The sequence below is a fragment of the Chelmon rostratus genome, chromosome 14 (genome assembly GCF_017976325.1).
Source record: "Chelmon rostratus isolate fCheRos1 chromosome 14, fCheRos1.pri, whole genome shotgun sequence".
Classification (NCBI taxonomy): Eukaryota; Metazoa; Chordata; class Actinopteri; order Chaetodontiformes; family Chaetodontidae; genus Chelmon; species Chelmon rostratus.
This window is the reverse complement of record NC_055671.1, coordinates 7515500-7525421: the sequence shown is the minus strand read 5'-3', so window position 1 is coordinate 7525421 and position 9922 is coordinate 7515500. Positions and strand designations below refer to the sequence as shown.

At 45.6% G+C, this 9922-nt stretch overlaps 1 protein-coding gene across 2 annotated transcripts; it reads left to right on the top strand.

Annotated features, from left to right (window-relative positions):
• Positions 1-2061: 2061 nt before the first annotated feature.
• Positions 2062-8826, top strand: LOC121617024 (protocadherin beta-15-like). 2 transcript variants are annotated; one of them, XM_041951993.1, is made up of 5 exons: positions 2062-4593; positions 6728-6730; positions 7823-7884; positions 7978-8090; positions 8438-8826. In XM_041951993.1, the coding sequence occupies exons 1-5, from the start codon at positions 2062-2064 to the stop codon at positions 8707-8709; spliced, it is 2982 nt and encodes a 993-aa protein (XP_041807927.1). In that variant the 3' UTR covers positions 8710-8826. The 2 variants fall into 2 exon arrangements, with proteins under 2 accessions (XP_041807927.1, XP_041807925.1); XM_041951991.1 differs by lacking the exon at positions 6728-6730.
• Positions 8827-9922: the final 1096 nt, after the last annotated feature.

Genomic DNA, 9922 nt, shown 5'->3' with positions numbered 1-9922 from the left:
TTTCATGTCTGTGTTCAGCACCTCTTTGCCACAGCATATCTGTCATTAATATAACAGAAACATACAAGTTGCATGTGTGTTCTGTGTGGCAAGAGTAGATGTTATTTTCCCTTATAACCATAGCAGTCAGTCATGTGAGAAGTCCTCGCTGTCAGTTTGCTGTTGGCTCTTCATACCAGGTGGTGCACGGCATCTGTAATGCTTCACAAGAGGTTAAATAGAATTCAGAATAATTAGTCGCACTCAGGACATGTTATATGACAGACAGTCTTCCATTTAGGCAGAATGCACAACACTGTCCTAACGAAAACCGCTTAAGTGTTAAAAGCTGCAGAATATAGGCTAACCTGTTCTAATCCTACAGTTTAAAAGCTGAAAAAGTAGTTAAAGACAAAGGGTTTGATATTCTACTTTTGCCCTTGAGTGAGAGAAAGTGGGAGGGAGAGAGGGGCAGAGGGAGAGCGAGCGTGTGTGTTGGCGTGCACGTGTGTGCGAGAGAGGGAGAGTGACAGGGAGATAATCTCTTTTGTATTTTTGATCCCTAAATGTGGTGGTTGTGTTCCCTTATCCCAGCTACTTAGTTTCTGCAGTGCGTAAGTGATGCCATGCACTTAGGCTGTGAAAAGCAGGTCAGTGTGACCACTGAGAGAAAACCACATGTGCATCACATGGATAGCCCTGGGATTATTCCTCACAAAATGTCTTAATTCCTCTGTTCACTAATGATCCAGGGAAAATGCCCTCTAATCTCCATTCCATTAATTAAAAAGAGCATGAGCCCATGGAAAACCTCACCATCTGCTGCAGTTTCATTCCTGCAGACAGATTGTGTTTTCAGTTTTTAACCAGGGGAACTGGGTTTTTCAGAGCAAACGGGTGGAGCATGCATTAAGGTGGATGGTAAACAGATACAACTGCTCTATTTGAGTATTAATACGCTGAAATATGCTGGGGAGGAAAAACAGTTTCAAACAGGAGCACTCCCTGCCAGGATACTGTGATGCTGTCTGGGAATTTGAGGCGCTTCCTGAGGACAGTTTTATAATTTACAGACTTCAAACCTATTTTGTACATAGAGTCACTATAACTTTCCTCTATAAACACTTCACAGTCCTTTTATAGTAACTGCTTTTATAATGAAGAGATAGAGTTTACTTTTTTTAATGAGGATGCTGTAATACAGCCCGTGTATTCTTCTGAGGGATTGCTATCATTCTTTTTTCATTAGCTGAGGTCTTTAAAGCTGGTTTGAGTCGATGCCGCCGCTCCTCTTTTTCTGTGATTTCATTAAGGTTCAACTGAAATTCTCTCTTCCTTTAATTACATACAACAAAAATTAATGGATCATTGATTTCCTTCCACAGTTCCAGGTTGCTGTTAGAATGAGTTTATTTAAATGTTTATGAAGAATTTAATTCAAACACAAAATTGCATTCAATTTTTTCTATCCTGCCTTGTAATAGTACCAATAATAGTCATAGTATAATGGTGTAATAACAATAATAGCAATAATAATCTATGGAGTAAAGCATTTCCAAAAATGAAAGTAACTTGATTATTAAGAATTAACAGTCCACTACTGTAACTTTCTAAGGGTTTTGTGAGTGAGAGTGAATATGCTGCAGGAAGGTTTGTTTAGATCCGATTATGCTAAACTATATCAGTTCAAAATGATGAAAATACTCAGAAGAAATTGAATCAAGTGCGTTTGACCTGCGGTCAAAGCCTAGAGACTGTGACATGAATTTGATCGGGCTAGTAGGCAGGAAAGATTATCCGAGCAGATGTCGTTTCCCCCCGTATTGGAACAGTAGGGCCAATAATAAACACGCACACACACACACAGACACACACAACGCACACTAATCTGAGATAGGCTAGCCCTTGCTCATCCCTTTCTCTCCCCTCTCCTTTCTCTCAGGCAGACAGTCGCTGTTCCAGTCCCGCCAATGTCAAGTTTTTTCCACACTGTGTTTTGCACAATTCTACCTTAATCATCTTGTATGAGTCCACTACAGACACAGTCCTTGGTGTGAGTTGCGGCATCACTCCAGCCTACAGATGGACACACAAGAGGCGAAGAGAAGACTACACGGGAGATGGCGTGTGGCGTGCCGTTTTGCGCTGTTCACTTGTTTCTTGGATGCAGTCTGTGGACAGATTCGATACTCAATCCCCGAGGAACTGGAGCATGGGGCTTTTGTTGGCAACATTGCAGAGGACCTGGGCTTGGATTTGGACAAGCTCTCTGCGCGCAGATTTCGGATAGTCTCAGGTGCCAAGAAGCAATATGTGGAGGTAAATTTGGAAAATGGAGTTTTATTTGTCAATGAGCGAATAGACCGTGAAGAACTATGCGAGCAGAGTTTGTCCTGCTCTTTTCACTTGCAAGTGGTCATAGAAAACCCTCTGGAGCTGTACAGGGTAGAGATGGAAATTCTGGACGTGAACGACAACTCTCCTAGTTTCCCGTGGACCGAGTTTAATTTGGACATATCGGAGTCCGCTGCGCCAGGATCCCGCTTCCCACTTGAGAGCGCACAGGACTTGGACGTCGGATCCAACTCGCTCCGCACCTATTTGCTGAGTGTCAACGAGCATTTCCTTTTGGATATACAAACGCGCAGTGATGGCAGTAAATTTGCAGAATTAGTCCTACAAAATCCACTGGACAGAGAGCAGCAGAGTGCGCATCAAATGGTCCTGACCGCGGTGGACGGAGGCGCGCCGGAGAGATCCGGCACTGCGCAAATTGATATCACAGTTTTGGACGCAAATGATAACGCGCCTGTGTTTGACCAGTCGTTTTACAGAGTGAGGCTTGGTGAAAACGCACCGAAAGGCACGGTTGTTATAAAACTAAACGCGTCCGATTTAGACGAGGGTCCCAACGCTGATATTATCTACTCATTTAGCGGCCACGCTCCCATCAAAGTGCGCCAGCTTTTCAGCGTAGACTCGCGCACGGGGGAGATCAAAGTCAAAGGAGTGATAGATTATGAAAAAGCCAGGATGCATGAAATTTATATTCAGGCTAAAGATAAAGGCCCCTCCGCTGTGGCAGTTCACTGCAAAGTGCTGGTGAACGTGTTGGATAAAAACGACAACCTCCCAGAAGTGATCCTGACATCGGTGTCCACACCTGTGCAGGAGGACGCGCCCCCGGGAACGGTGATAGCCGTCATCAGCGTCATGGACAAAGACTCGGGTGAAAACGGGAACGTGGACTGTGAGATCCCCCATCACGTCCCATTCCAGCTCCACTCATCCTTTAAGAACTACTACACATTAGTGACTTGTGACTTTCTGGACAGAGAGACAATCGCCGAGTACAACATCACCCTCACCGCCCGCGATATGGGCTCTCCGCCTTTGTTCACTCGGAAAACTATTTTGGTCCAAGTGTCTGATGTGAACGATAACGCGCCTCACTTCAAACAGCCCTCCTATACTGTGTATTTAACTGAGAATAACGCGCCGGGAGCGTCCATTTGCTCGGTGACCGCACTGGATCCAGACTCTGGTCAAAACGCTTACCTCTCCTACTCTATACTGGAAGGTGACATACAGGGAATGCCCGTGTCCACATATGTGTCCATTAACTCAGACAACGGGAACATTTACGCGCTGAGATCCTTTGACCACGAGCAGCTTAAAAACTTTCAGGTGACAGTCCAAGCTCAAGACGCCGGTTTTCCGCCCCTGAACAACAACGTTTCGGTGAATATATTTATTTTGGACCAGAACGACAACGCGCCTGTCATTGTGTCGCCGGTTGCGCAAAACGGCACGGCACCGAGCGAAGCGGTGCCCAGATCTGTGGACGCCGGTCACCTTGTCACCAAAATCAGAGCGGTGGACGCAGACGCAGGTCAAAACTCGCGTCTTTTCTATCAGATGCTCCAAGCAACAGACCCGAGCTTGTTCAGCATCGCTCTGTACACAGGCGAAATCAGGACAATACGCCAGTTGGTGGAGAAAGACCCCACGAGGCACAGACTGGTCATTCTCGTGAAGGACAATGGTCAGCCACCCCTCTCGGCCACAGTTTCCATCATTCTGTCAGTGGTTGACAGCCTGCCAGATTCGCATCCCGATTTGGGTGACCTGTCACTAAGCCCGCATCACAGCTCCAACTTCACCCTGTACTTAATCGTGTCCCTGGGCGCGATCTCCTTCGCGTTCCTGGTGGCTATCATCGTCCTGGTTGCAGTGCGGAGACTGAAGGGCAGAGCGTCCAGCAGAGACTCCAGCTTCCCCTCCATCAGCGGGTGCTGCTGCTGCTGCTGCCCTCGCTCAGAAACATCCACCACCACAGAGGTGTTCAAAAAGTCGAACCTGAACGCTCGGATGTCCGCGGGCGCGTCCGGCTGCGCGGAGGCGAACAGCAGCGGCGCGCTTCCTCAGGTCTATTGCTACAAAATGTGCCTGACGCCGGAATCGTCCAAAAGTGACTTCATGTTCCTCAAGCCGTGCAGTCCGGTAATGTCAGCCCAACAGAATAACGCCAAGAGCACTGATTACCTGACTTCTGGTTGGAGCGCGCTGGACCGCAATGAGCTGGCCAACAACAGAGCAGCTACCCCAAACGAGGTAATATATGGAAACATATTGAAACATAACAAAGGAGTTATTTCTCATGTCATCACACTTCAAGAATTACACTTATCCCAAAACTAGATGCACTCAGTCATGTCTAACTAGTCGTCCTGCTCTTCACGTCAATTAGAAATGACAGACAGGTTGACTGCAGGGGCAAATGTCACAATGCATTTGACACACTAGGGGACGCTCTAACACGACCTGCTCCTGATTCATTTATGTTTTAAAAACAGTTTTGCATGGAGGGATATTAAACTGTAAAATGTTATTAGCTGTCAGATATATTATCATGTATATTTCAACTACTTTCTCCCTGGTTTGTTATCTATAGGTTAAAAACTAAAAAGGTCTGACCATTTTGCCATTTCCATTCTTCATGCATGTAATCTGGTAGAAAATATAACCCCAACCAACCTACATGTTGTGCCAACCTACCCTGCAGTCAAAGCAAATTAGCAGTGTGTCACGGTGTGTGACACAGGCATAAAGGATGTTGCAGGGATAAAGGACATGCACATTTTTATCACAGAGTTTCTGGTCTCTTGATCTTGCTGTTTTTGTGCTCTGGTCTACAACATCAGTACAACCACTAACATTAAACCTCACATTAGTCAAATAAGCGGATTAGTTGCTTATTTTGCTCTGTTTTAGGAGATGTTACATTGTTTTTCATCGTAATGTTGCATCAGAGAGCCTCTTGTGTAATTTGTGTTATGCAGGACTAATTGTGTGAGGCGCAGAACACAGAAGTTGAGGCAGGGAGTGGGCGCAACGAGGAATTAACACTCTAATAAAACTTTTTTGTGGGCAGCGGAGTCACTTTGCCAGAGGACAGCAGAGGCTGAGCTGTGAGTTGTTGACTGAGCCGGGCAAGGCAGATAAACTGGCAGGGCAAGACTTGCTGCAGCAGAGCGTGGCCTCCATCTCCTGATTAGTTGTCTCTGTTTGGCCGTTGGTCTGAGGATGGTTCCCAGAGGAAAGGCTGGTAGTGGCTCCCAGGGTGGAACAAAAGGCTCTTCAGACCTGCGAGGTGAATCGCGCTCCTCGGAAATGATGTCTGTGGGCAATCCATGAAAGTGGAAAATGTGTCCAACTAGGTCAGCGGTCCCCTAGCAGAGGGGAGTTTGGACAGGGCAAAAAAAAGTAAACAGAGTTGGAAAAGTGATCAGCAACGGTGAGCAACGGCATGTAGGGGGATAGGTAGGTGAGGGATGAAGGAGAGCCTGGTTTAGAGGATGCCTTATTTTGAAAGTGTATCTGCCTCCAAGAAGGCAAGGGTCTGGTTGAGGCCGGGATGACAGGTGAGCCGGCCCACTGGAGGACCTAAGAGCAGACAGAATCAGGGACAGAAAGATGATGGGATATGTGGGTTGGCCTGTTGGTTCAAAGCCCATTTTACCAGCAACTCAATCTCCCCGGTAACTGCTTTGACAAGCGTGACAGGGCATCAGGCTTGATGTTGCAGAAATCTGGGCGGTAAGTTAGTGAGAAGTTAAATCTTCCAAAATACAGAGCCCGCCTGTATTCACTCGCTAAGATGATCGGATGTAGGAGAGATTCTTGAGGTCAATTCATACCGCAAAGGGCGGGTCTGCCCCCTCCAGCACGTGGTGCCACACCTTCAAGACCAGTTTAATGGATGCCAATATCATAATTTCTCTCTGCAGGGGAGGGTCTGTGGAAGAAAAAGGCACAAGGATGGAGTTTATTATCATTTGCAGCACACTGACAGAAGAGCACCTAGTCCAGGATCCAAGGCATGCATGTCCATAATGTGCTGGCATGCTTGATCAAGTTGGACAAGAATGGGAGCAAAGCTTGAACTCTTTAAAGGAGGCCTCAGCTGCCAGAATCTTGCGATTGGTTGGCGTTGACCACTCCGCCGCTGCTGATACCTTTGTGAGGTCCATCCAAAAGACTTTTTAGGGATATGAAATTCATATTTCTCTGCCTTCACATGGACCAGACACGTGTGCTCACTCTCAGAGGGATTTGGGATAATATCAGAATGGCATCCAAATGAAAGAACACAAACCTTCACACAGAAGTGCCTGGAACACAGCAGGAGCATTAGTTACAGTGAAAAGCGTCCGAAGGGTAGTATGTGTGGCTGGTGTGTGTTGAGCAGGTCCAGTTTGCATAAAATAGCGGCATCATCCAGTGTGGCAAAAGCAGAGCTGATTAAAGGCAGAGGGTATTTGTTCTTAATTGCGGTGCTACTAGGAGGCAAATGCAGGCTCTGAGAGTACCATCCTTCTTGCCAAGAAGGCTGGACCTAGAGCAGAGTGGCGTGGAGCTGAAGGTGACGGGAGAAAAGCAAGCTGCTCAACTAGTTTTCTTGTACTACTGGTGAGCTGGCTCTTCTACTGGGTGTGCAGGGCACGGCGAGATGAAGAGGCCAGTCTGGCCACAGTAAAGGCAGGACTTTGGAACTGATGCAGTGAGCTCACCCCTCCGGCGTTAAATGGGCTCTGTGAGCCTGGTCTCATCCCAGAACATCAAACAGCAATGCTTTGTTATGCACCTTGGCAACTCATACCGATGCACAAGGTACCCTTACCCCTAAATTCTGCCTGGCACGGCTGCCCTGCGTTTCGGCCACAACATGGCCGCCAGGGCCAATAGTGACCATTGCAGACAATGCTTGCAATTCCACCAGGTGCGCAGCAGCTCATTTCAGAAGCATCCCAGACGCTCCTTTCTGTGCCACTGCATGGAGAATACGTGTTTAGAGAAAAAATAATTAGAGCTTAATTAAACATAGAGATTTAGAACCCTGCAATGGCACTGACCATGTAGCTGAGTCTATGATCTAGCTGCTTGGTGGAGTTGAAGCTGTGTATTGAAAGCAGAGAAGATTGGAGATGATGAGCAGCTTTCCACTCAACACCTGCACACCTGATCCCACGTCTGCTATCAGACAGGCAGAGAGGCAGACAGACAGACAGACAGAGAGAGACAGCTCCAGGCTAGGATGAGGCAGTCGTGTGTTTTTTAATAGAAACAGATAAAACAGATTACTCCTCCACAAGTTTTCCTGCTGTTTCACTAAAAGGTGACTTTGTGAGACTCTTTGTCTCGAGCTTATTAACTCGGACTATACAGTATCTCCCATATCTGATGGCATTATACTGTATACACATCTGCAACCAGACATTATTGCAATGCAATTAATTGAGCTGGTCACTAAGTTTCTTTTTAATGTTTTTCAACTGTGCAGCTAAAGTATTCAAACAAGGACTGGACCTGGACCAAGAACCAACGCAACTCAGCATACAAGAGGTGACTACAGTTGAGGCAATTCACACACATGTGTACACACGACACACACACACACACACACACCTAACTTGTACCGTCTGGTTATTTCTTCAGGTATAGTTCAGCAAATATGGAGGGCACCCTTTCTCGTCACCAGAAGTACGATGCTGACGGGTTTTCCTGCTCTGTGGCACCACACTACTGGACCTGGGGAAACCACATGAACGGTAGGTGGCAACTGTGCAATTTAGGCTTATTATTGTTCACATGAAAGAGGGTGGCAGTGTGGGGGTTCTCCCTGTGTCTGTGCCTCAGGATTTAGTCTGAAATATAAAATGGTAAACTGAAAAGCAGATAATACCAGGCCCCTGAAACTAGAGGGGGATTTTAATGCATCAACATGAGGATTACTTAAGCCCCTGCAAGAAGTGTTGTGCTTTTATACGAGAAGGCTGAAATTAAGAAGATGCCTTTAAAGCTGCCTTATTCAGATCAAGTATACTGTATGTAAATATGGGCTCTTTGCAAAAATAATCTTCTGATACAAACTGTAATTTATGCGCATTTTTTACAGACTGCAAGATGTCTCTTCAAGAGGGAGCAGCTCCTAACTACTCGTGGGCTCCTAAGTACACTCAGCCTCATTCCGAGCCACCGGACTACCAGCACAATGTGTACATACCTGGCACCACGTCCGACTACAGCACTCTGAAGCTGGCGCCCAGAGGAGAGCTGGATGTGTACAACACTTTTTCTACTTTCGGAAAGAAAAAGAGATTCATCTCACACTACGAACAGTCTTTCGACGGAGACGATGGCCTCATAAGCAACGCCATCTTCAAATGATACACCAGCTGTACTGTATAATCCGTGTATGTTGTAGATGCCATTAACTAGTTCCATTAATAACTATAAACTGCTTCTCCAGTGGAAGTGCTGCTCTTGGAGGCTGATAGACTATGTTTCTCCTTTTTCCAGTGGAATATAATACCACTCTTTAGCACAAGAATACATTTATTATTGTAAATGCTGAAATAAACTACAGATAAAATCAGTAAAGTCTGTCTTGAGTCATAGTGGTATCTCCAGGTAGCATACACTGGTTCATAATTTTAGCATCTTACAGTCTGTTTTATAAGGGTTGTCCATGTGCCAGTCACTTTTATGCAGACATACCTTTTTGTCTTACAGGGACAGCTGTAGTGCTGTATGCCTCTGTGCTAGCAAGACATTTTCATAATCTTCAAAGTAGAGGTTTCTACCTAAAGCTAACATGTTTAAGATATGTATTGAAGGAAGAACTGTAACTACCGGACTCAACAGCAGGAAGATTTTGCGATCATTATTTTTCACAAATGCTGTCAATCTCAGTTGGACAATCCAGCCCTGCTGACGTTACAGATGTTTCGACGCTTCTATCATTCAAACGTACTCGGTGCATTTACAGACAGGTTGTTCTTCACAAGTCTATAAAGTGTGAATGCAGTTCAGGCACAATGCACAAGCAATGCAAGCAGATGGTAGAGGTAATACAACAGGCCCACATTTCAAACAGAGGGGATATTCAACAGTGAATGCATTTGATTTCAGGAATATGGCATTGAAATGGTGAGTGTAACCATGCAGTGCGTCCATCAGCATGTAACACCGAGGGTTATAGCTGTGGTTTTACTCTTTGGGCTTCTGCACCAAATCATTACACTGACACATCAAATTGAATTGTTAACACCTAAAAGGGTGTAACTGGTAATATGCATTCCAGATTTGTATTTATCATTGGATGTGGTTTGTATATCTACAGATGATTACTCTGTGTACAGTTTATGTACTGTATATATTCATATGTATCAATAAATCTGTATTCAACAAATCAAAAACAGGAAAGCGGTAAAATATTTTTTGGGAAACTTTTCCTGCCATCAGAAGCTGACATCGAGGATTTTCTTTAGCACGTCAGAATGGGGTATCGACAATGTTATGACAGAGGCTTTGCGCAGATTGATAAAATGGCATTAAGAGCAGCGTATAAAATGCGGCAGGAGCACCATTACCTAACAGG

What these genes read in the sequence shown, in the direction of transcription:
- LOC121617024 (XM_041951993.1), top strand. Translation starts at nt 2,062, where the DNA reads ATGGACACACAAGAGGCGAAGAGAAGACTACACGGGAGATGGCGTGTG. An exon ending in CGCAACTCAGCATACAAGAG is followed by an intron (nt 7,885 to 7,977) that starts GTGACTACAGTT and finishes TTATTTCTTCAG; the next exon opens with GTATAGTTCAGCAAATATGG. An exon ending in CTGGGGAAACCACATGAACG is followed by an intron (nt 8,091 to 8,437) that starts GTAGGTGGCAAC and finishes CATTTTTTACAG; the next exon opens with ACTGCAAGATGTCTCTTCAA.